We start from the raw sequence: 27,542 nt of genomic DNA on the forward strand, positions 1-27,542 counted from the left end.
CCAGTACTGATTAGAGAAGGATGAGGTTTCACAGATATATGCTGACTGCAGGAGGAATGGTCCTGGCCACCAGTCCGGGGGGCTCTGCATTTTAATTTAATTTTAAATGAAGCTTCTTAAACATTTTAAAAAACTTATTTACTTTACATACAACAACAGTTTAGTTATATATTATAGACTTATAGAAAGAGACCTTCTAAAAACGTTAAAATGTATTACTGGCACGCGAAACCTTAAATTAGAGTGAATAAATGAAGACTCGGCACACCATTTCTGAAAGGTTGCCGACCCCTGGTGTACACAAACCGCTTGAAGCATTCCCCCACCCACCCAAGCTTGAACCTCTTCGGCCACATCCTCTACAGCCTATTCCTGTCCCAGTCCTGTCACTTCTTCACTCCAGTCCTATTTTCCTTGCCTACCCTGTCCCAGTCTCTACTCCTAAGCCTTCTCATCCCAGTCACGTTCTAGCACAGCCAGTCCTAGTTTCCCCATCCTAGCTCCTTCTCTGATCCGTCTCTACCTTCCTCTCCCCACCCACCCTCCAGTCATTCTCTCCCTGGATTCCCAGCCCCTTCCATTGGCTCCCAATCCCAGTTTTCCTTCCCCTTCTCATAGAATCTCATTCTCCCTCCTCCTACCACATCCCCAGCTCCTTGTATGATCTATTGCAGGAGTTCTCAAACTGGGGGTCAGGACCCCTCAGGGGGTTGCGAGGTTATTACATGGGGGTGGGGGTCACAAGCTGTCAACCTGCACCCCAAACCCCGCTTGCCTCCAGCATTTATAATGGTGTTAAATATATTAAAAAGTGTGTTTAATTTATTGGGGGGTGGGGGAGTCGCACACAGAGGCTTGCAGTGTGAAAGGGGTCACCAGTAAAAAAGTTTGAAACCCACTGATCTATTGGCCTAGCTAGTCCCAATTCTACCCCCACACCCCTGCTCCACAACATCCGTCACCACTCCCCTTCTAGGTCCATTCTTCCCCCCTGGTTCCCAGTCTCCTTCCTCCCATTAGCGTCTCAATATCTCCCCCCCGCCACAAACTGGCTCCCAGTCTCCCCAACCATTTCCCTTGTTGGCTCACACCCACTACCTCTCCTCCCCCATCCCAGTCAGCCAGTCCCACTCCCCCCACCCCCCTAGTTCCCGGTCTCTGTTTCTCAAGCATAACTCCCAGTCATTCCCTCCAATCCAGTCCCACTAGCCTCCTTGTCCCAATCTACTCTTCCCCTCCTCCCCCAGTCCAGTTCTTGTCCCCTCTGTACTCAAATCAGGCAGCTTCTTCCTACACACTGAATGGGCATGGGGGGAGGGAGGGGTTTACAGGGGAAGAGGTGCAGGTCAGGAAAAAATGGTTCCCTGCTCTCAGGTCCAGTCCCTGGTCTTATTCTAAACTGGAGCAACAAGCAAAAGGCACATCCCTGACACAGAGAACACCACCCTGTCAAATTTCAAGTCTCTGCATCGAAGTACCAGCATGCTAGAGCTTCTCAAGGAAACGGTTACCACCATTTTATTTTTCTAAAAAACATTGCAAAACAACTTCCCCCCCCCCCCTTTAACCTCACTCTTAAAAATGGCAGAACTGTTTTGGCTGAAAAGTTCCAAACAAATCCGGTCTGAGATGGACACTTGGTATGGAAAATTTCAGTGAGACCAGTTAAAGTTGGCTACAGTTATAACCAACTGAAAACAGGATCTTATAATAGAAAGTCCCAGGCAACCTTTATAGTAGGCAGTGCTACCAGCCCCACCTATAACAGTTAAAAATGAGAAGGGGGGAAAAAAAAAAAAAAGATGGAATTAATCACACACACAAAACACAGAAGCTTTATAGGTATCATTCTGTGAGCCTCTGACAGTTAATCCCAGACCTGCTGGCAGGGCTGTTATCAGCAAGTAGCAAGACGTGATACATTTCCCCCTTTAATCGACACGATTAGATAATGATGGAAACCTGTGCTGGAAGTACTCCTTGAAAACACTCACAGGGCATTCTCCGGCAAAAACTTGCAAGGGTCAAGGGCAGAAAGCAGCACAAATAGAAAGCTGAAATGGCTCACTTGCTTCTGAAGCATTCATCCTATTAGCCAGACTACCTGCCAGGTATAAAGGAAGCCATTCTGTGCCTCACCTTATGAGGAAAGGACTGAAATGAAAGTGGAATTGAAACTACAGATCTAATAATAAAAATCAAGGCAAGAGTACCACCTCAGATGCTCATTTGAATGGTCACGGTTCTGAAAAGAAAAGAAAAAAAAATATCAAAAGTGAGAGAAGATGGCACTTATGTGAGAATCTGTCCTGTCCCAGCCAGCACAGAGAGCAGGCACAGTAGCACCAGCACACCAGGGGTTTGAAGTTCATAAGCATGAAGTGAAAATGTCTTCATTTGTTCTTGACAGATTTATCCTGCTGGCTTCCAGGGCTCTGATTTGCCATAGAAATGATGGATTTTGTTGACATTTTGAGTTTAATTAGATGGCTGGATCTGCATGTCAAAAACACTTCCTGCACAGCGTTCTTTCAAAAAATGAAACAAAAACACGTGACTAACATAAGCGCCATGTCTCAAATAAGTCTGCAACCCCCACATAATTTCTAAACCAGGTTCTCTCTCTATATTAGGGCAGAACCAAATGGGAACTGGCAGCACAGGGCCCACCCAGGTTCCACTGCTCCCCCAGACTACATGGCAGGACACTGGACATCTGTTGGTCAGTTAGCTCTTGTTAAAGCATCATCTGTTGGTACATTGGAGATGGGAATGAGAAAGGCGGCAAGGGGGAGTAACTTTGCCTAGTGAGCAGGTTTGTAATTTGATTGTAAATATAACGTTCCTTTTTTTGGTTTCTCCAATGTATCCACTACATTAAAGAGAAGCGGCTATAACCTGACAGATCCTCATCTACTCTGGACACACAAGGGCTCAGCTGAACCACTGTAACTTTCAACAGTTCCAGGTAGCCACACTAATCATCATGCTTTGTGTAAAACAAGTTCAGTCCCCACATAGCACTCCCATCACTGTATTACCAGTCAGTTGAGAGTACGTCTCCTACAGTTCCCAGCACAGCTCTCTGCCATAGGGCTTTGTCAGAGCAGCCATCCGGCCTTGGAGTTTTGAATTTTCAAAATATAAATTCTGTAAGTTGCCATTTCATTGTATAAAACAGTGGGTATTTTGTAAAATTAACACGCCTCAACAGCGCATAAAAACTGTAGGGGGAGCTGACAGTGACTCCTATATTTAGTTTGCCTAACACTTCCCAGAATAAAAGATTCTTGCAACTTGTTAGAGACACTCCGACACCTCCATGTTTGCAGCAGGCCTTTGAAATGCAGATACAGGAAAGCCCTCTGGCTAGAGAAGTGCCTTTTCTTTGTCCTTTGAAAGGACAGTGGGTTTTCCAGATATATTAACGGCTAACAATCATCATTTCCCTTCTCTTGCTGGTGTTCCTCAGGAATATGGTGGCAGAATGCTCAAGTAATAATTGACCACACATTCTAACGAGCCATGCCCACCCTGCCACCAAATCAGTAGTATGCTGCACCAGTGAGAATGCCTGGGAGCTGCTGGAATGGGCAAGAGGGCAAAGAGAGCCTGGATGGCTCCCGACCCCCTACCCCCATCCAACAAACCCAGCACATGGCCCCATACCCCTCCCCGGAGGTACCACCTGGGGCAGGAAGAAAGAGAGCTGGGTCACGCTCATCACAAGTACTCCCTAGAGTAGACCCAGCAACCCATTTCCCACCCCCAAGATAACTCCTCTCTCCTGCTGCCAGCTGAGGTACTGTGTCCTGTGAGTCCAACATTACTTGGCCAAAACAAAATTACATTGAGACAGTGGGTAGGGGAGGGAGAAAAGAGGCCTTACAAACAGATGCCATCAAAGTCAGTGTAACATGGTAACTTTTGAACACTGCCTCCCATCAAATTACAAAATTTCAGGGAATGCTCTAAGCATCAAGAACCCTGTTGATTTGGTGAAAATCAGAAAACCAGAAGGGAGAAATGGGGGACACACGGAACGCCTGGCATCTGGTCAGCAGACTCAACAGCTTCTTCAACCAGCTCTGCAATTTTCTATATATCAAACCAGTTGTAAATATTGACACAATGAATGACTTATCAGACAGAAAGAAAAGAAATAATGGAGGAGGGGATGCACAGAGCCCCAGCACTGGAGTGGCAAACAGGAAGCTTGGGGGGGGGGGGGGGGGGAGAAAAATGCAATGAGCTCAGCCAACAGAAGTAATGAAGTGTGCAACCCTCTAATGTATGTACTGTAATAGAGTATTTCTTGTTTAAATACAGAATGTAAGACTGCATACGTTACACCTTATAAACACAGAAAACTCATACATAAAAGTTACAGAACCTGCAATATAATAATCTGGATTACAGAAGACCTTGAACAGAGCGGTTGCAGGAGCAATCACAAGACTGCTGGGAGGACAAATACAATAACCATGCTTTCTTTGTATGCCAGCACTGCAACAGGGGTGAGCCTGGGGAAACAGAGGTACAAAGCCTAAGGGTATGTCTATACTGCATGCTTTTTTCGACAGTGTAGAGCAGTGTTTCCCAAATTTGGGACGCTGCTTGTGTAGGGAAAGCCCCTGGCGGGCTGGGCTGGTTTGTTTACCTGCCGCGTCCTAGGTCCGGCCGATCGTGGCTCCCACTGGCTGCGGTTCGCTGCTCCAGGCCAATGGGAGCTGCTGGAAGCAGCGCCGGCCCGTGCCGCTTCCAGCAGCTCCCATTGGCCTGGAGCAGCGAACCGCAGCCAGTGGGAGCCGCGATCAGCCGGACCTGGGACGCGGCAGGTAAACAAACCAGCCCGGCCCGCCAGGGGCTTTCCCTACACGCACAGCCCCCCAGCACAGAATAGTAGTGTAGACCATGAGACCTGGGCCACACAGCTTAGGTGAACAGGCCCAAAGGGCATGGATGTGAGTTTTACAAGGACCTAAGGTGGCCAGGTGTCCTGTTTTCAACTGGAAAGTCTGGTCGAAAGGGGGACCTGATGGTGTCCAGTCAGATCTACTGACTGGACACCCAAAGTCCAGTTACAGCAGGCGGGGGAGGTACCTAGTCATTACCCACGCCAGCCCCCACTCAGCTGGGGCCACCTTCTACCTGCATCGGGCAGCTGCAGCTCCCAGCTCCGGCTCTGCAGGCAAGTCCCTCCTGACCTACGTGGGGTGGGAAAGAGCAGTGAGCAACAGGGGTAGGGGAAAAAAGGAGCAAACAGAGGGTGGGAACTCAGGAGGAAGGGGCGGGGCGGGGCAGGGCCTCAGGGGGATGAGGAGGAGTGTCCAGTTTTTATATATTACAAAATTGGCAACCCTATACATAAGTCCCTTCATTTTCAGTTTAAACCTATTTTTACTGAAAAATTCCCAAGTTTTACAAAAAATATTATTCCGTTTTTTTCTGATTTTCACCCTACTTTTGTATCATTCAAATATATATAAAAAATAACTTGTTTTATTAGGACAATACAATACATTGCATGAGATGTATGTATTCCGATAATACATTAGTTTGTGTGTATATGCAAAGCTGCCTGTTGAAGTAAGGCTATATATTAGTCTAGAAGATACATACAATAAAGAAACAGGCACCCACTCAAGCTCTGAAATGCGTGCGCATCTGAACATACTGATGAATCTCACACCCACCGCATACACATTTCAAGCTGTTAGCAGATAATGGTTTAAAAGATTTGACACATTAAATGGGAAGAAAATGAAAACCTGGATCAGAATACATTTCAGAACACAAGGAAGTATTCAAAAGTTTAACAAAAACAGGAGAAAAGGATGAAGTGAGTGTATGCACTGCAAATGGTGTGGCCCAATTATTAAATGTAAATATTTATAGGCTAATAGTTCTAAGTCTACAACAGTAAACTGTTTATTCAAATGAAAAAAAAAAGTTTTATTTGGGGATTAGAGATGTATTGTTTTCTCAAACTCAGAGGTGGCATTGTGTTTTGAGTTCTGTTTTAGTTCTGCAGCAAACCACATTAATGCTTTGAATTCTGTTAATCAATCTACCAAATACTTTTTTCTCCTATCTTTCCATCCACCAAAATAAACCCCGATATTTACCCAGAAAAATTATTAAGAGGTTTTTGGACTGATTTTCACCTGTTTTTGTTGTGGTGGTAATAAACTCTGATAAATTCCTGGGAAAAATTAAATAAAATAAAAACTGAAAACGAAGGGCCCTAGCTACACAGCTCTCTAGTAGCTAGGGTTCCCAACTTTGGTTGGATGAGTTCCTGGAGATTTCATCACAGGACATAATCTTTAATTTAAAGATTAATCTTGAATTCCTGGAGACTCCAGGAAAATCCTGGAGGGTTGGCAAACCTACTAGTAACCCAAACCATGCCTTCCCGTCTACCCTGCTTTTTAGCAGTGTAGCGTCCCTGCTGCCTCCCCATTGCCAGAGTCTTTCCTGTAGTGGGGAAAGGCTCCAGCAGTAGGGTGGCTCCCCCCCCTGCTGAAGCCTTCCTCCGCTGCCTCCCCTCTGCCAGAACCTTTCACTGACATGTGTAGCCACACACACACACACACACACACACCCCAGTGTGGACACAGCCTGTTTTTCACTATGGCATATACATGTACACTACACGCCGCCACCAAAGGTGTGTAGCATAAACGTAGCCTAAATGCCTTGCCCAAAGTCAAACCAAGTCTGCTGTAGGAACAAGGAGTTGGATCGATGTCTCCAGACACGCAGGGCTTTATTCTTCACTGTCTTTCGCCTTGAGTAGTCATTTACACCATTACTTCATCTGCTAGTTTAGGCGACAGATCCTACTGGACAAACAGACATTAAGTTTCTAAACCAGACACCCCAAAAAAGCAGAACGCAGTCAACCTACCCTCCAATTAAAACTGGAATCTCCACTCATGACTAGAAATCATTCAAGCAATTTCAGGAACAGTCCTTCACAGACATCCTACTTCATCTGTTTACAGTGCAATTTAGTCCTATTAAAAATTATGGCTCTGACAATAGCTTAGTAGCTCATTAGTACAGTGTGCATTTGCCTTTTGATGGCTAGTCATCAGGCGCGTGAGGTCAGTTTGCCAGTGTAAATATATAGCAACTGCCCTGATTTAACAAAACCTAAGAAAGAGCTGATTAGTAACGGGCATGCAGCCAACATTTTGTTGTTTCTAGAATATAGCCATTTGTTTAGAATGTTATGAGGCAATAAGTTTCCATGAGGAAAGAACACAGCACCACATTATAAGAATCATGTTGCTTCAGTGGATTTGTCCTCCCTTTCTCTCTGTGTAAAGGGTCTCTAAATCTAAATAATACTTTAACCATCTTAGGAACAGGCAGCACAAAGCACTACAGACGTAGCCACAAGCCACTCCAAGAATCATGGCCGTCTAATGTTATTGGATTTCTGCAATTCTCCTACCCACTCCTCTCTAAACCTAGAGAAACAATTCCGCTCTAGGAGTAATCACATAGGAAGTGGGTGGTTGAAAGTGACACGAAAGGTTTGTGGGGGCTCTTTGTTCAGGCAGGCACTATATTTAAAACTGATGTAGAACATATTTCATTCGGTTTACAGAGACAAAATATGATTCATTCCCCGCCCAAATGAGTCCACTTATTTCAAAATGAAAGACAGTGAAAACATCAGTCCCCTGGTTTCCCTACCCAAGCGCTTTCTAGTTCTGGTGCAAGACTGCAAAATGTAACTTCTTGATTGGAAGCATCACTCCCCCCCTCCCCCCCCACCCCCCAGCTAACACAAGTGGTACAGCACTAGTGGTAGCGCAATAGTAGGAAATTTTTTAAGGAAAATAAGGCTAGTATAGACCAAGCCAATGAGAGTTAGGACACAACCTTAGCACAGCTCCTATTAGTTCACCTGGTAAAGGAGCAATTTACGTACCGAATGGCCAGGTTGGAGTCTCACCTGTGGCAACATGCAGGATGTACATACAGCAAGGGCATCTGTGGGGAGATTGCAACCTTATGGACTCCCGTTATTATTTTCCTCTCCTAGTAAAAATCAGGATTAAACATTCTTTGCAAGAGACATCTCAATAAAATTGCTGCAGCAGCTTGATGAGGGCTCAGAGAAAAACAAAGAAGGCCTCATTGTTTGCCTCTCTGCCAAAAGCTGGGCTTGCTATGTGCACTTCATAGTAGAAGCTGCCTCAGTCCCAACCACTCAGACGGTGGATATTGCTTGGCTGTCCATTGCTCTCCACTTTTCCCTGAACTGGGACAATTCATTTGGACTGTACACATTCCAAGGGTTTCCCCCCCCCCCTCCTTTTTTTGCAGCATTGTGGGTGAACTTACAATGGTGGAAGAATGCTTTCCAATATAACAGAACTGGTAGCCTGGGACCTCACAGTTACATGCAAGTCTGCCATTCACCCAGCAACTGCCACATCTCTGACTGCTGAATGTATGATGACACAACCGCATTTCTCTAGATGTTTAATCTCCCAGTTACAAGTGATCAATCCACTTGCAGCCTTACAGTTTGCCACACCCTATGCTTGGAGTCCAAAGTTGCCCCAACAATAAATAATTTACATTTATGTCACAACTTCCATCAATTCTGTTTCCATAGAAATCAGTGAATTGTGGGACTCAGAAGACAAGAGTTCAATGCACTGCTCTGCCACAGACATGTGGAGGGACCTTGGGCAAGTTGCTTAGTTCTCTGTGCATCAGTTTCCCCATCCATATAATGGGATAGTAGTTCTTCTGTACCACAGAGAGGTGCAGTGAGAATAAATATATACATTACAGATTGTGAGGTGCTCAGATAGTAAGATACTTATACAACTCCCACTATCAAAGATTGATAAGAGGACCATGGTTTGGAAGCACACTATCCAATTGCAGCACTGCGGGGGGGGGGGGGAAAGGAGGAGTAATTTTGATAGGCAAAAAGTGATTTATACCATCTGGAATTTAGTCAGACACCAGGATTATCACCTCTGCTCTTGCCAAATTAACCACCACCAGTGGTCAACGCTTGTTTTATATCTCACTTGAGGGAAAACACCCACCAGTGCTACACTGGGGCATGAGTTCTGCTCTGACCAAGGAGGAAACACTCCACTCAGTGAATCATTAACCTTGCTTCCTGGGAGGTCTCCCATTCAAAGAGTGAGCTGGCCTGACACAGTTTAGCCTGAAGAATGTGACAGGGTCACACCAATGCCAATACCATCAATGAACTTAAAAAAAACAAAAACAAAAAAACAAAAAAAACCCAGCTTTTTCTTTTCACAGTAACAGGCTTGTCAATATTATTAGTGCCCTTTCCTGTGTGGGGATTTTAATTACAGATCAATGAAATTTGTGTCACTCCGGTGGGAAATTAGCAATTGTATGAACTAACTACAGGACCCTTCCCTATGATGCCATTATCCTCTACCCCTTTTTCCTTTTGCATTGTATACATTTGCCTGGCATATAACAAGTGAGCCAGTGAATGACCAAAGAGATTAAATGAGATTCACTGTTAGACTGTTATCTACAAGTCAGATCTCCTTAATTCGTAAAACTGTAGGGTTAAGCCTCTTTATTTAATGCAAGTAAGGCACCTCAGCCCAAACTGAACAGGCGGATGAACTAGGCAACGGGAAGAAGACTCTGTCAAATGTAACACTCAGCTGTTTTATCACTATTACCATAGTAAAGTTTTATAAGTAGGTAGCAAGGGTCTTAAATTAAACGTCACATGTCATCTGGCACTGGAAACATGAAATGTAGTTCCCTATAGGGAAAAAGAGTGACAGCTCTGCTCAGCTTGTCAAAATGGCATTTGCCTCATAATCAGCTGTTCAGGCAAATGAATCACCATTTGGCAGAGACTGTTACTGAAAACTACTTGCTAAAACTTTAGATGAAGAGGCAATTTTGTAGTTGTACTGAACTGTTTAAAGCCAACGTTTCTCTGACAGTAACAATAAAGCAGAAGAGGTGACAAAGAACATTTCACGGCTTTAAAAAATGAAGTTGATATTTAAAAAAGGACATTTAATCTTCTCCCCTTCCTGCTTCTCCTTCCCCACAAAACAAAAAGGTACATCCTGCAACTATTTCCCTTTTAGACAAGTCAGGGACTGTTGCTGCCTTTTTGTGTTGGCTCCAGAAAGGTTGTTAACTAGACTTATAAACTCCAGTTAATTGCCTCTGTGCACTGATCTCCTGTTTGTATAAATACATACAAACCCCCAGCCTGTTAGACTTACACCGGTGGTCACAGGTAACAGCTACACTGAACTAGTTAATTGAAAACTAGGTTCTGTGCAACAAAGAAGGGTTCCTTTAATTCAGATGCTGATATGCTAATTTGCTTGCGTTAGTTATAAAAATAACTACATACAGTTTATAGCATTGCAGCAAGAACAGATTAAGGAGACTGCTGATAACCATGTGGACCGTAAACTATCATGCTGGAAATGGACGGTTAATGTACAGAAAAGCAGGGTAAATTAGAAAGTACAATATGCCAATTTAAAAGGGACCCATTTTCCTAGGAGCCTGATCCTGCTAGTTGCTGAACACCCTGGTCTCCCATTGACTTCAATGTGAGTTAGGGATTCTTAGCACTTCACAATTCTGAACCTCACTTTGTGTCTATATGTATGAATCTACTGGGATTTATGTTGAACTCTAGTCTGCAGACACTCAAGAGGCACAGCGGGAGCAGAGCCGCGAGTCAGAGTCTGTAAGAACAAGGTTGACCTTTTGATATACAAACCCCCAAGGAGGAGCAGGACCTCCAAGTTACCAGATAGGAAAGGGAGGGGGAAAAAAGTTAGGTCTCCCTCTGGTCCAATTGCCGAAGGGCGGTGGGTACAGGAACACAGGCTGGCCAATGAGCTGCTGAGCATGTGTGGGGTCACGAAGCCATGAAGCTTTTGCTTGTATTTATGGCCAGATTTTTAGAAGAACTTTACAACTTTATAGTCTGGGCCTTTTATTCATTCTTTGTGTAATAAAAAAAATGCAAACAATCATACAATGGCCTCATACAATGCTCTAGGTACCTTTGACAAACCTGTTAATTACCCAAGATCAAATAAAAATACCAAAAATACACAAAGAGAAAAGTTAACCTCCCTACATTGCTGCTACCCAGCCAACATCCATCGCTTCACAGACAAGCAGTAAAAGTGGGCCTGAAGGCTAACAAACAAGTTCCAAAAGCTCCACGCCAAATCCTTCTTCTCCAAGGAAATTGCCTGCTGGATGCAAGGGTTGCAGATCTCTCCAGACAACTAGACAGACTTATGTGCACTGCTGGGGGAGAACTAGCGGTTGTGATACACGTAGGTACCAATGATATATGGAAAGGTAGGAAAGATGTGCTGGAGACCAAATTTAGGCTGCTATGTAGGAGATTAAAACCCAAGATCTCCACGGGAACATTCTCTGAAATGCTTCCAGTACCACATATAGGGCCAGTTAGACAGGCAGAACTGCAGAGGCTCAAAGCATGGATGAGACGATGGTGTAGGGAGGAGGGTTTTAGATTTATTAGGAACTGGGGAACCTTTTGGGAAAGGAGGAGCCTAGACAGGAAGGATGGGCTCCACCTAAACCACAAAACGGAACCAGAATGCTGGCATGTAAAATTTAAAAGGTCGTAGAGGAGTTTTTAAACTAAGGGCTGAGGGAAAGCTGACAGGTGTGGAGTAGCACACAGTTCAGACAGATACATCCTATAGTGGAGGATCTATTATCAGGGATTTTCTATATTCTAGCAAAGAGGAGAGGATAGAAGTTGATAAAGTACAGAGAAGAACTGAAGAGAAACAGTAAAATGAAAAAGAGTCCCATTCAATGACATCACTTGGAGGGCAGACAACTAAAAGTGCTGGTATACAAATGGTAAAAATCTAAATACTAAAATGGTTTAACTTGAGTGCCTGGTATTAAATGAGGATATTGATATAATAGGCATCAAGAAACTTTGTTGAATTATGATAATCAATGGGATATAGTAATACAAGGGTACAAAATATATAGGAATGACAGAGTAGGTCGTGCTGGTGGGGGAATGGCACTAAATATGTGAAAGAAAGCACACAGAGCCAAATATAGTAAAACTCTTAAATGAATAAAACTATACACAGAATCTCTATGGATAGAAATTCCATACTTGAATAACAAGAGTATAGCAATAGGAATATACTACCAACAATTGGACTAGGACTGTGATGGTGAAAGTGAAATGCTCAGGGAAATTAGAGAGGCTTTAAACATAGAAAACTCAATAATAATGGGGGATTTCAACTACTTTCATATACACTGGGTACATGTCACCTCAGGGAAGGATGCAGATATAAAGTTTCTAGACACCATTAATGAATGCTTCTTGGAGCAGCACGTCCTGGAACCCACAAGGGGAGAGAATTCTTGATTTAGTACTAAGTGGAACACAATATCTAATCCAAGAGGTGTATGTCCCTGAACTGCTCAGTAATAGATACCATAATATAATTAAATTTAATATCCTTGTGAAGGGGAAAATGCCAAAGAAGCCCACCCTAGTAACATTTAAGTTCAAAAAGAATTACACAAAAATGAGGAAATTAGTTACATAGAAATTAAAAGAACAATCACAGGAGTGAAAGGCTGCAAGCTGCATGGAAACTTTAAAAAAAAAAAAATTATTATAGAGCCTCAAATTGTATTATATATAAATATAATTATATATAAACAGATAACTAGAAAAATGCCATCATGGCTAAACAACAAAGCAAGAGAGGCTGTTAGAAGCAAAAAAGCCTCCTTTAAAAATTGGAAGTCAAATCCTATGGAGGAAAATAGAAAAGAGCATAAACTCTGGCTAGTCAAATGTAAAAGTATTATTAGGCAGGCCAAAAAAGAACTGGAAGAGCAATTAGCAAAAAAATAATTGCAGAAACAATTTTAAGTACATCAAAAGCAGACAGCCGGTCAGTGGGGCCATGGATTCTCAAGGTGATAAAGGATCACTCAAGGAAGACAAAGCCATAGTGGAGAAGCTAAATAAATTCTTTGCATTGATTTTCACTGCAGAGGATGTTAGGGAGATTCCCACACCTAAGACAGTCTTTTTAGGTGACAAATCTGAAGAACTGTCCCAGATTGAGGTGCCAATCGAGGAGGTTTTGTAACAAACAGATATATTAAACTGTAATACGCCACCCGGCTAGACGGTATTCATCCAAGAGTTCTGAGGCAACTCAAATATGCAATTGCATAACTACTAACTGTGGTATGTAACCTATCACTTAAATCGGCCTCTGTACCAGACGTTTGGAGGATAGCTTATGTGATGCCAATTTTTATAATAGGCTCCAGAGGCAACCCTGGCAATTAGAAGCCAGTAAGCCTAACTTCAGTACCAGGCAAATTGGTTGAAACTATAGCAAAGAACAGAATTATCAGACAAATAGATGAACACAATCTGTTTGGGAAGAGACAACATGGCTTTTGTAAAGGGAGATCATGCCTCACCAATTCTTTGAAGGGGGTCAACAAACATGTGGACAAGGGTGATCCACTGGATATAGTGAAGCTGGACTTTCATAAAATCTTTGACAAGGTCTCGAAGGCTCTTAAGCGGAGTAGGCAGTTATGGGATAAGAAGGAAGGTCCTCTCATGGATCAATAACTGTTTAAAAGGCAGGAAACAAAGGGTAGAAATAAATGGTCAGAGGTAAATAACCGGGTCCCCCAGGAATCTATACTGGGACAAGTGCTGTTCAACATAGTCAAAAATGATTTGGAAAAAAGGGTAAACAGTGAGGTGGCATAGTTTGCAAATGATACAAAATTACTCAAGATAGTTAAGTTCAAAGAAGACTGAATAGTTACAAAGGGATCTCAGTGACTGGGCAACACAATGGCAGATGACTGGAAAACACAATGGCAGATGAAATTCAATGTTGATAAATCCGAAGTAATGTATATTGGGAAACATAATCCCAACTATACATATAAAATGATGGCGTCTAAATTAGCAGTTACCATCAAGAAAGATCTTGGAGTTATTGTGGATAGTTCTCTGAAAACATCCACTCAATGTGCAGCAGCAGCAGTCAAAAAAGCTAACAATGTTAGTAACCATTAGGAAACGGATAGATAATAAGACAGTAATGCCACTATATAAATCCATGGTACACTCATACCTTGAATACTGCATGCAGTTCTGGTCGCGCCATCTCAACAAGGGTATTTTAGAAATGGAAAAGGTACAGAGAAGGGCAAGGGATAGCTTCCATATGAGGAGAGATTAAAAATATGGGGACTGTTCAGCTTAGAAAAAGAGATGACCGGGGGGTGGGGGGGCATGATAGAGATCTATAAAATCATGAATGGTGTGGAGAAAGTGAATATGGAAACGTTATTTACCTCTTCACATAACACGAGAACCAAACAGAACAAAGTCACCCAATGAAATTAATAGGCAGCAGGTTTAAAACAAACACAAGGAAGTACTAATTCACACACACAATGCACAGTCAACTTTGTTGCCAGGGGGTGTTGTGAAGGCCAAAACTATAGCTGGGTTCAAAAAAGAATTAGATAAGTTCATGGAGGATGGGTCCATCAATAGCTATTAGACAAGATAGTCAGGGTGTCCCTAGGCCTCTGGCTGCCGGATAGTGGGACTGGATGACAGGGGATTGATCGCTTGATGGTTGCCCTGTTCTGTTCATTCCCTTTGAGGCATCTGGTGTTGACTACTGTCAGAGGATGGGATACTGGTTAGATGGACCATTTGTTTGACCCAATATGGCCATTCTTATGTTCTAAGGTTTATCCCCTCAGAATAAGAGTCAACGTCTCTGAAAGCCAACTGTAAAATATGAACTACATGGGGAAATGGAAGGGTGGGGTAAAGACAGAGGCCATTCTTAAGGAGATATTCAAATAAGAGATCCTTAGAACTTTAGGTAAGCATCCAAAATGGATCTCAAAACTTTTTAAGGTTCATCACTAGTCTAACCAGCCTCTCTCACCACTCCAGCCTCCTCTTCCTCCCACCCCCAAGACATTGAACCAATGCACAAAATAAACAGGCGTTTGCAAAAAACAATTTATAATCCCCAAATGAAAGCAGCCATACACAGCAATTCCTAACGTTATATATTGTACCTATTTCATCCATGCTCCTTAGGATCTTGAAGGACTCACTGGCCCTTCTGAACTTTTTAATTAAAGAAATAAAAGGCTATTTAAGAGAGGGGAGGAGGTTGCTGGAATCCATCCAAGTCCTAGCTGGGAAGGGAAGAGCTGCTAGATTTATATTAGATGAAATCATAAATCTTCATCCACCTTTTGCAGAGCTCTAAAGCTAAAAATAACTACAGTGCCTGCGGGACTTCAACATTTGGATTAATCAAGTCTTGTAGTGCCAGAGGGAAAACACGCTACAGGAACAAAGCGCTGGAGGATTTCAGGGCCAGAGCATTCAGGCAAGGACGCAGTATCCAGAAAACGAACTGCTGTTTGTTTCTTGTTCAAGCAGATGTTCCAGGAGAATTACAGCAGGGGAAAGGGGGGAAAAAAAAGAAAAAGAAAAAAAAAAAAATCTCAGTACCAAAATAGTCTATTATAGAAGGAAAAATAGATGTTGGCCACAATGGAGGGGGGCAATCAGCCACCCCAGCTACTGTACCAGAACCCAGTTAATGTGAGGTTTGGGTGTTAGTACAGAATTTGTTACATTACAGTCCATGATCTGGTACGGTATACTCAGTGTCCATCTGATCACAACTTCCCTCCAGCTCATTTTGGAATTCCAGTACCAAACAACCCTTAGTGAGGAGCAAGCAGGATACAATTACCACACACTATGCAAACCCTGGAAGTACTTACAAATAAGTAAATACATGACTTAGCAACTGGAGGGAAATACGGAAACAATCAGGAAACTTCAAGAGAATACAAATGCACAGGATAAGAGATAAGGAAGACCTATCCCATCATCTACGGTAGAACCTCAGAGTTACGAACACCTTGGGAATGGAGGTTGTTCGTAACTCTGAATGTTATGGTTCTTTCAGAAGTTTACAACTGAACATTGATGCAGCTTTGAAACTTTACTATGCAGAACAAAAATGCTGCTCTCCCTTTACATTTTTAGTAGTTTACGTCTAACACAGTACTGTACTTTATTTCCCCCGCCCCCTTTTTTTTTTGGTCTCTGCTTCTGCCTGATTGTGTACTTCTGGTTTCAAATGAGGTGTGTGATTGACTGGCAAGTTCATAGCTCTGGTGTTGTTAACTGACTAGTTCTACACATCTATACTCTATACATTGTGGCACCTTTGTTATGCTACTATTTTGTCCCATTGAGTTTTCAATACATCAAGCAATGGGGTTTGCTGCAACTTCCCTTAGGAGACTCCTCCATTATCTAATAGATCTTGCCGCTTGGAAGTTTTTCCTGATAGCTGGTGTAAGGGTATGTCTACACAGCCAACATTAAAGCAGTGCTGCGGCAGCGCTTTAACGTGGCTGTGTAGTCGCGGCTCCAGCGCTGGGAGAGAGCTCTCCTAGCGCTGTAATAAAACCACCTCCACGAGGAGAATAGCTACCAGCACTTGTATAAACCACTTTAGCCTCAATTTTGCTGATGTATGCCTTATACTTACCACAATGTTGAGAAGTAGAAGCCCTCTTTCCTCTCTCCTGCTGAGCTGTCTGTCAATGATAATTCCTGTTTGTGGCTCCCCCTTCTTACAACCACTCCCAGGCCCTCAAATGAAGCTTTGCAGATGCCATTTCCATTGCAGATTTTTGGTTAGCAAATGGGAGTCCATGTTAACAGGTGTCATACCAGTAAGTAGTTCTTAGTCCGCTCCCTGACTCTGCACTGGAATACGTACACTTGAGATGTTATACCTTCCCTTCTCTTTCCAGGAGGTCTGTTTTTCCAGGAAGAAGGTCACCTTTACATCTTCTGACAAGATTCCTTGTCACATGGAGCCTTAGCGCATTCTCCAAAGGGCTCTTGGTTATTATCTCCACTTGGATGACGGAAGGAAGACTGTTGTCCTAGTTCCCCAATAGATCATGTTTCTCTGATGCCACCTTAGCAACAGTATAGCTTGTTGTGGACCTTTCACAATTTGTTTAGCTACACTGATTTTAGAGTGGGTGTGGGCCTCTAAGGTAAGCGCTACTGCAAAGAAAATTAACACACTTGTTTGCAGTTGAGGGAAAACAATTAATGATTCTATTTTATGACTTTGTACAAGGGAAAAATATATGACATATCACTAGGCCTATCAGAAGTCTGCTTTCTGTGTTTTGATTGACATGCTTAATTAGATCTCAATGTAACATTCAGATAGTCATTAACAATATACCACGCTTAGCTCAAGGAGAAGGAAAGGTGAGAGAGAGAGAGAGTGAGAGAGCGCGTGCATTCAAACAAACAATCATTTCAGTAACTTACTTTAGGGTCTGCACACTTGAACTTTAACCTTTCCACCATCTCCAGCATGGCCACCTTCAGGTCAACGGGTTCTCTATTCTAAAAGGAAGGGAGGACAGAGGTCACTAAACAGCACTCATTTTAACTCTACCAAGCACAACAAGGATTTTCACAGGACAATGGGAGGCAGCAATTTTTCAGCTAATTCTATCAGCCAAGTTGCAGTGAACCCATGAATACATTTGCCTGCGCTTCTGGGACTATTTTTGTTCAGGCAAAAGGCACGAGGAAAAAAAAAAAAAAAAAAAAAAGCTGCCGCCAAGTGAGCTGAGAAAACTATTGGAATGAAAATTAAATGCAATTGCACAGGCTGACTCATTCATTGCTTTGTCTCATGGCTCGGCTGTACCCATGTTCACTGAATTAGGGCCCAATCCTACAAGATGCTCATTGCCCCTCAACTACTACTAAAGCCAATGGCTCAGTAACTTGCAGGAGGCACTCAGCACTTTACAGGATAAGGCTCTTACTGAGGATCTGCAAGAATGGGGTGGCCAGGGTCCATGTAACATTTATATTCTATAATGGGCACCGGCTGCCTGATAATTTAATCTTGCACTTTTTGTAGATCCATTTATAAACAGGAGCAGAGAGATTAAAAAAAGGAAAGAACTAATTAAGGAAGCAATCAAGAGTTCATACTTCAGGAGAGAGAAGTGAAGTGATAGGCACTTATGGAATCCCTGGAATATTCATTTCCTTTGCTTCAACTGTTCTCTGCAAAAAGTAAAGTTACACTTATTTGAGAGGATATTTGCACAGGATGATTCTGCTTATAGTGAAGGTTTCTGATGTCTTCCTTTAAAAAAAAAAAAAAAAAATACATATATACACACACTCCTTGGGACAGCTGCATCAAAACAGGAATAATGTCATCTGCTTCTGTTGCTCATTCCTCACTGGAAACCTACCTAATTAAGGTGTTTATATAGTGCCAGTCAGTTTCCAGGCATCGTATCTTCTATTCCTTGAGCAATCAATTATGACATTCAGATTAGGATTTCAAAGGAGGCGGAAGCAGCAGGAACAGACAAAAATCAAAAGCAACAAAGATCTTATTTGTATACAGGTGCTCCAAGTAATCAACCAAATAAATGGTAAACTATTAAAATATGGTATATAAGCAGGACTGTTTCCAAATAGAAGTTTTTCAATGAGGCATCAATGGCAAGTGTCCAGAAGGACTAGTTTGACGTGGGACAGAAGGCAGAGTGATTTAAACAATGCAAGCAGCATCCCAGTGATCCTTAACACACACCCAGAGACAGAAAACAAGAGCATTTTTTCCTCTCAAAATACATTAAATGTCAAAGCAGAGAAATGTGAGCATGTCCCATCTGATTTAAACTTCTGTGCTCTAGATCCTCCACAGTAGCTCCTCTGATCCTAGTTCAGAGACTAGGATCTGCTAAGGGCATTACCTGAGTCTTTCATTTCACTTGCCATGTGGCTCTTCCACAGCATTAAAACATCATCCAAATTATTTTTGATAAATAAGCTATCAGAGTATGACTTTTGAAAGTCGAACAAGGCTGGTTATTGTCACCTATTGACAAGGTATTGATGCTATTACTTGGAGCATGCTCTTTTGGAAAGGAGAGTTGAGTCTGAACACACATTCCAAAACTAGAACGATCCAAGCTACAGCTAAAAATGTTTGTTACGCATTAAAGATTCTCTCTCCACTGTGGATACAGGAGTACAGCCAGCAATTTGAAGTTTGCAAAAACCTAACCAACCTTAGCCCCCCACCCACCTGACTGAAGCAGATTGATTACATCCTTGGTACTGCAGGCCTACCATTGCACAAATAAGGGTACAGAGCAACCTCAATGCTCACTGATTTCACCGAGTCCAGAGCACTCAGCACCCTGCGGGACTGCACTTCTAGAGCAGGTGAAGTTAGAAACAGACACCCTGCTAGGAACTCAGTAAGAAGCAGGATGAACAATGAGAACTGGCTAGTTCATTTCAAGAAACAGTGCTCCAAGGAAATTAAAATTGCACCCAGTATGCACCTGCCCAATCTGTAATAGAGATGGGAGCATCATGGTTAAATTTGGGTAAATATGAACCAGGAGTGTATTCAGTTAATTTATTCTGTGAACTTTGGGATACAAAAGTTTAAAGTAAGAAAACGTGTGCCGGGGTGAGATTCTATGCTACCCAAGAGGAGATGGGGCCAAGGCTCAGATGGCTAAAAGCCTAAGTTATGGCAACATCCAAGGACTGTGCTCTGGGTCAGTGTTGCAACTGCCACTCAGTGAAAGTCACCATTTGGACCTTGAAAAGTCTCCAGATGGAGCAAAAATCTCTCTAAACTCCAGAGAGCCAGTATTTTATCTGAGTGTGGCCATCTGGGTGATCATTTTCCATTGGCTGCTGTCATCACATGGTACAAAGAAGCCCCAACTCCACACTACTTTCTAGATTTGATGCCTGAATCCACTGCTAGTGAAGTCACCGACTTCAGCGGGAGCAGTCCCTCCATCTTTTCCTAAACAGGAGAAGTCTTGTAGCCAACAAGACTTCTAAAGTACATATGACTGCAATGTTTTGCTACTTGGTAAAAGCTTTATAGATTTGTTTGCAGGGACACATCGTAATGAATTGTTTCTTGTTTCCTTGTTTCTTTTTCTTATTTTGGGGAAAAAGTGATTAACATACGAATTACGTCAGTATGCCCTTGAACGATTCAGAATGGATTTTACCCAACTTGTGGTGGAGTCAGTTGTAAATGTTATGCTTTTGAATGTGCAATTTGAAATAAAAATCCACAAGTATAAAAGCTAAAAAGAAAAGGTTGCTTCTCTGACAGATGTGGTAAACATTAGGACAGCTAGAGACGCATTCATTGGAGTTTTAAAATAATTAAAACTGATTTAAATAAAGCGAATACAGGCATCAAGACAACCATTTGCCTTTCTTCCACATGGCTGCGGAGATTTATTGAAAAGGACAATTCTAAGGACCCGACTGCTCTCCTGCAAAGGTTTCCCCTTTCAAATATATTGTAACAAGATTTAAGTGTTCTGGGTGAAGTGCCGGAGGGTGGACAGAGCTCTGGGGAAGCATTGTGGGTACTGCAAGGTTGACAGACACACAAGAGATTCTGTGTAGGGGATGGTAGGGGCGCTAAATAGGCGGTGCTTCTTCTTTTTCGATGCTTAGCTGAACAATCGGCTGTACCACTTGTTTGCCATTTGGTCTGTTCCTGTGTGGCCGCAAGGCCTTGACCAGTTGAAAGTCCTATGTTGGAACAGACTTGATGCACCCATGTAATAGGGGGGTCTGTCTCTGGGCTGCCTCCACCCCTCAGTTGGTGGAATTGTATCCCGGATGTTCCAAGCCACCCAGAGAATGGCATTTGCTGGAACACCTTGTGGCATTCTGGCAATATGTCTGAAAAGCATAAGATGCCAGCTATGGACAAATGGCCCCAGTAGTCTGTAGACTGGAGCAACTGTAAACATCTGCGTTACAAAGTCATTCCACTTTATGCCCAATATACGATGTTGGCATTCTGTGCGGAAAGCCTCCAGCTTTGTCCAGTCTGAGCAACATAGTGTCCATGTTTCGCAACTGTACAGCGGAGGATTCAGGATCTATTCGAGTTGTATTTGATCATGCCGAGATGATGTTGATTCCACATTCATCGTAAACGACCCTTTGTAAAGGGCTGTGGGTGATCAACGTCTGAGGGGGGATTGATGTGTGCTGGGTGTCTGGGGGATGCCAGGGTTGGTGCTGAGTGTCTAGAGAAATGCAAAGGGCTGCATGGCGAGTGCCTGCAGGAAGTGGGGGGAGGCAGGTAGCTCAGTCCTGAGAGTCTCTTACCTGCTGAGCCCAGCGAGACCATTTGCAGCCGGAGGCTCCATCCTCCACACTGCTGGGTCCTGAGTGACAACAGGGCAGCCTACAGCTGCTGCTTGCCGCTGCCTAGAGTTACACAAGGAGCGACTGGTGCCACCGCATTTCCCCTCGTCGTCGTCCCCCCGCCAAAATCTGACACCCCTGAAGTGCACATGGACAGGCGCCTCCAACTCCAAGCAAGGTCTGACCGGAACTGAAGCTCACTCCCTGAGCACGGGCAAAAGCAAAAGTCACCAGAGTATCCACAAATTTATTTAAAAGTCACTGTTCAGCAGCCTGGTGCAGCAAAGCTTGACAAATCTTTCTGAGACTAAAAAGCTGCTAGATTAGCAACAAATTTGCTACATTGGCAACACTGCTCTGGACTGCACCACTGCCCGAAACTGTCTGGTTGCTGCAACCCCCACCCCTAACATGCCCTCTCATCCCTGCCCCCAATGCCAAGGCTTGTGAAGGCTAACTCTTCATAAGGACTCCTTATGGCTGCCTCCACAGTACCTGCCCCCGGCCTGTCCCTTCCAGATCTGATGCTTTTAGAGCTGCTTACACCATTTCAGCCTTTTTACCCAGAACAAAGGAGCTGGAATGGGGGGTTGGAGGGAGAGAACAAGGATCCCACCCCTTGTTTTTAAAGGGATGCTAAGGACCCACAGCTCCAGTTCAAGTCACTGGAAGCTATGGGTGTTCAGCACATCGGAAATAAGTCCCTTAATGAAATGGGCATTCATTAATCCTGTTGCACTACTAGCCTTGTTCTAATCAGCAACTACTTGAGCGCCAAAAGAAATTCCAATAACAATTTCAAAAAAATGTAAGGTTCCCTCCAGGGGTCAGCCCATATACTTTTCTTTCAAACCAAAAATCTATTAACAGAACCACTACCCCCTCACCTCCTCAAACGCTGGCAATGCTTGGATTCAGATTCCAATTTAGCAGGTCAGGCCCATCTCTAATTTTCTGTGTTTCATCTTATTGACTTGGAACTCTTAGCCAAAGAATGACCTTGACAAACAAGAACAAGATTTCAGCCTATTATCCAGCCCCTTCACCTCTGCGAATGGGTGGGGGGTGGCGTCTTTGTTACTGACGCTTTCACTTCTTCTAAGGGAAGCACAATAACAATCTGAGACACTGAAGTGACATTACTGAAACAAGTATGGCTTGGGAGCACTCCTCAAAAAAACATATTGTGCACGTGAATGTAGTGCTTACAACAGGAGTTGTCTTGACAGCCCTGGAGACTGAAGTCCCAACTTTAGAGAGAAAACAGGCAATGCAAGGAGAGCAGCCAGACAAGCTTCCCCTATGTGCTGCAACCCAGATCAAAGGGATCAGCTCTCCGAGTTGGAGAGGAGCCTGCTCTCAGTGGCCCTTCTGCTGAGACTCCAAACAACAGCGCTACGGGCGCTAGCAATTTTTACGATGTAGACCGTGAAACTGGACTGAGCCAACAAATTTATTTCACACAGGCCACCCAACAGCCATCAGACGGTAGGAACTCTCAGCTAAACAGCAGCAGCAACTAATGGGGGTTGGATACAACTCAGAGGCTTTTAATATCTTACTACCAATCCCCCCATGAATCATCCAGTCCACTCTTTGTGGAACTATGGGAGAAGGTTTCAGAAATGTGCAGCTGAAAGGCAACAGCAGGGTAGACTGAAAGTATGTCTACACTGCAGCAGGGAGCAAGCCTCTCAGCCTGGGTAGATGGATTTGAGCTGGCAAGGCGTGTGTTAGCACACTTAAAACAGCAGTGTGGGCATAGCGGCATGGGCTGGAGCTTGGGATCTCCAGCCCACTCAACCCCCTAAGCTCCCAGCTGCAGTGTAGATGTAGACTTTAGCTAGTCATTTTAGCTGTTAATGGAACAAATAAATCTGCAGTGAAGTGAACAAAGAGGAAGCAGCACGTCTGTGTATTTTTCCCCTTTCTATTTTGATACTTAGAAAATTAACACCATGTCTTTAAAAACTCCCACACTTCCTAAGAGACAGAGCAGCACTTTTCTTGGGATTGCAGAAAAACAACCATCAAGGCTGGAAGGGAGGCCTAAAATTAAACCTACCAGCTGTGTCTTGGTTTGCCAGAGCACGCTGCACCAGCAGGCTACTGAAATATACAAGAATTTCCCACTTCAGAGAGTAAGAGGTTTATACATGTCAATAACCTCCAAGGAAACCCAGCAATATTACATTTACTGAGAGCTACTTGCCTATGTCAGATTTCATTCCATAGTTCCCATGTTTTGTTTCACCATTGGAGATGCTCTTTACAACTGATTGGTGGCTGGTTACCTTTCTCCATGTCCTCACATGTCAATGCCCCAGCACAGTTGCTGCCATCTCACCATCTCTCTTCCCCTGATCTCTAACCCATGTATTCCCCCCCCCCTTTCTTGATTCTTGCCCCGTGTCATCTCCCCTTATGACTGCCCATCACACTCACCCATAAACAGAAGGGTTGGAAGAGATGGAGAAAGAAGCAGTCTATTGATAACTCCCTGGAGCCAATCTACACATGCTCTTGTAGCTGCCCCAAGTACCACAGAAGCAGAGAAAAGAAGCTTGGTCTGGCTGGTTGCTTCTTGAGCCTGTAGTGACAGACCCTGGGATTTGTTTGCTAACTCACTTAGTTTCAGTATAGAAAATGCCCTCATCAGGGGAAGGGCAGGTCAGATGTGAGAACAGTATGTGGAAAAACTTCCCAGAAATGATTGCTTTGCCAAGGATATTAAAGACACCACAAACCATCCCTCTGGGGCAGACATGGAAATGCTGAAAAACAAAACCTTCCTAGGACCTCTAAGAAGGAACACACTGCATACAGCCTGTGTGCCAACAGAAGGCAAATTTTACTGATAAAACTTTGCAGCATGGATCATCAGGCCTTAGAGTGCATTAACAACCATGCTTTCAATAGGCAGCCTACTGATGGGTCCAAATGAAACCTTCTCAACTGGACACAGCAAAAGTTGGGTCTGGTTTATATTTGGGTTGTAAGCAGCAATACACAATAGAGAATTTGGTTATGTTTGTTTCCTGGGTGCACTGTAAAGACAAAAAGACAGACGGCCTTACTCTCTTGAGGCTCTGATGGGATTCAAAAGCAACTTCACTGGCATCAGTGGAGTTACTCCAGTGTCAACTCATGCAAGAGAAAAATCAAGCCCACAATACCCAAGAGTTTATAGACCATCCTCAGGGGAATTAACCTCTGCACTAGCACAAAGGCAGAGGGGAGGTTGCTTGTGCCTCCCCTGTTCAGGAGTATCGGGGGCCAGCTCAGCTTCCGCTGCAGAATACTGCAGTCCTGAGCATTAGCCTATTTTACATCCCCCAATGCCCTAGTGCCAAAGGAGCTTGGGGCAATGGGGAACTGCTGGAGTGCAGGATCATCTCAGGCAACCAACACCCAATTTAGAAGTGTGGCCTGTCTCTTGCACTGGTGGGGGGCAGACATGAGATTACACCATCCTAAAGAGGTACCTTGGGCCTGCTCTAAAGCCCCTTCTTTCTCCATCTCTTGCCACCCTTTTGTTTATGGTTTAGTGTGATGGGGAGCCATAAGAAGGGAGGACACATGGGGCACCAGTGAGTCTGGCCTAACACATCCTGGCAGGCCGTACTGGACCCTGAAACTGACACACCGCATAACAGCCCTGCAAAGAGAGCGACTGCCCCTCTTTGTGCCTCAGTTTCCCCAGGATGTGCAATGGGGCTCCACTCACAACACCGGTGCAATGCTGCCACTTCACTGGAGCTCTTCCTCCGGCACCCCGCGAGCGGAGGAGAGGGTCCCAGGGCGGTGAGAACCCGGGGGAAGGCAGGAGGAGCCTGTTGGAGAGGCTCGAGGGAAGAATGCAGGGAGGGGCGCTTACCCTCATGGTCTGGTAGGCTTCATCCAGGGTGATGAGCTGGTGCTGCCGGTGGGTGCCGGTGACGGCGCACAGCACGCAGATGATCTTCTCGTGCTCCTTGCAGTATAGGCTCAGCTCCTGCCCGTGCTCCTCGCACTTCTTCCGCTCCAGCTTGGGCGCCTCTTCCCCCGCCTCCTCGCCCTTCCCCGCCTCGTCGCGGCCCGAGGCAGGGCCCCGCAGGCGGTGGGCCGCGTACTTCTGGCCATGCTCCTCGGCGTGGGGCTGGCAGAAGGAGAAGCCGCACTCCTCGCACACCCCCACCGCGCTCTCGGCTTCATCGGGCTCGCAGACATCGCACGTGCCGTCGGGGGGGAGCTCCTCGGCGCGCTCCCCCTTCGCAGAGGCCATGGCGAGCCTCTCCCAGGGGCGGCCTGGCCTGGCTGGTGCCGCAGCCCCCTGCCCCTCCTGGTCGCTTCCCTGCGGCAGCTCTCAGCTGGGAAGCAGCTTTCCCCCTTCCAGCACAAGCCTCCAGCTGTTCTCTGCCCTGCGACACTTGAACGGCCCAGTTGCTCTGCTTCCTCGTCTCCAGCTACAATCCCTCTCCTTCTATTCCTGGCTGAGCTCCCGGCCTGATCCCCTCCGCCTCCCACCTTCTGAGCAACTGGGATTTAACACGCCAAAATAACCTCACCTCCCCCCCCTTAGTTTTGATGAACAGGGTGCTGGGATCCCAGTTGCTGCTCTAAACAAACCAGCAGGGCCCAATACACATTAGCAGCTACTTTCACTTTTAAAGTTCAGGCCATCCTGGTTTTTACTTCCTGAGTCATTTAAAGTGGCAATGGCCTTTTTTCTCTCCCCTCCCTTTAAAACTGCAGGAAGCATCAGATTTATCAGAACACGTTGATTTGAAGGGGAAATCCCTCACCTGCTGGGATTAATGTTAAGGTAGTTTTTTTTTTTTTAAGTATCTCCCTCTTGGTATGATGAAAAATGCGTGTGTGTGTTTTAGTGAGACAAGGTGGGTGAGGTAATATATTTTATTGGACCAGTTTCTGTTGGTTAGAGAGAGACAAAGCTTTCAAGTTTACACAGAGCTCTGCTTCAGGTGTGGGACCAACATGGTGGCAACAACACTGTTTCAGTGACTAATTTAAAAATCTCACTCCATTGTATGTTTCCTAGGGCAAGGTGTTCAGAGGCTAAATTCAGCATCAGTTAGGGTTGCCAACTTTCTAATCACACAAAACTGAACACCCTAGCCCCGCCCCTTCCCTGATGCCCTGCCCCCCACTGACTACATTCCTCCTCCCTCCCTCACTTTGGGCTGGTCTACACTGGGGGATGTAAGATACGCAACTTCAGCTACGGGAATAGCGTAGCTGAAGTCAACGTATCTTATTTTGACTTACCTCCCGTCCTCACGGCGCAGGATCGACAGCCGCGGCTCCCCTGTCGACTCCGCTACCGCCGCTCGCCCTGGTGGAGTTCCGGAGTCGACGGGAGCGCGTTTGGGGATCGATATATCACATCTCATCTAGACGTGATATATCCATCCCTGATAGATCGATTGCTACCCGCCGATCTGGCGGGTAGTCTGGACGTACCCTTTCACTAGGTTTGGTTGCGGGAGGGGGTGCAGGCTCTGGTGTAGGGCTGGGGATGAGGGGTTTGGGGTGCAGGAGGGGGCTCCAGGGTGGGGCAGAGGGATTCAGGGTGTGGGAGGGGGCTCAGGGTGTAGGAGGGGTGAGGGCTCCATCTGTGGGTGTGGGTTCTGGGGTGGGGCTGGGGATGAGAGTGCAGGAAGGGGCTGTGGGTTGAGGCAGAGGATTGGGGTACAGGAGGGGGGTGTCGCTCTGGGGTGAGGCTGGGGATGAGGGGTGTAGGAAGGGGCTATGGGTTGAGGCAGGGGGTTGGGGTGCAGGAGGGAGTGAGGACTCCATCTGGGGGTGTACACTCTGGGGTGGGGCTGGGGATGAGGGGTTCAGGGTATGGGAGGAGGCTCTGGGCAGGGGCAGGAGGTTGGGGTGCAGGAGGGGGTGAAGGCTCCATCTGGAGGTGCAGGCTCTGGCATGAGGCCAGGGATGAGAGGTTTGGGGTCCAAAAGGGGGCTCTGGGTTGGGGGAGGGCTCAGGGATGGGGTAGGGGGTTGGGGCGCAGGCTTACCTCCAGCAGCTCCCAGTCAGAGATGCAGCAGGGTGGCTAAGGCAGACTTCCTGTCTGTCTTGATTCTGCACTGGGCCCTGGAAGCAGCCAGCAGGTCTGGCACCTAGGCAGAGGCAC

The 27,542-nt window shown here is 45.0% G+C and overlaps 1 protein-coding gene across 1 annotated transcript in view; it reads right to left on the reverse strand.

Annotated features, from left to right (window-relative positions):
• Positions 1 to 25,667, reverse strand: part of TRIM44 (tripartite motif containing 44) — an 89,514-nt gene extending 63,847 nt beyond the window's left edge. The window contains exons 1-2 of the mRNA XM_065404181.1: positions 25,281 to 25,667; positions 17,489 to 17,566 (exon numbers count right to left, since the gene is read on the reverse strand). Coding sequence (XP_065260253.1) covers positions 17,489 to 17,566; positions 25,281 to 25,667 — 465 coding nt within the window. The remainder of the gene's footprint in view (positions 1 to 17,488; positions 17,567 to 25,280) is intronic.
• Positions 25,668 to 27,542: the final 1,875 nt, after the last annotated feature.

This window comes from Emys orbicularis, chromosome 4 (genome assembly GCF_028017835.1).
Source record: "Emys orbicularis isolate rEmyOrb1 chromosome 4, rEmyOrb1.hap1, whole genome shotgun sequence".
Taxonomy (NCBI): domain Eukaryota; kingdom Metazoa; phylum Chordata; order Testudines; family Emydidae; genus Emys; species Emys orbicularis.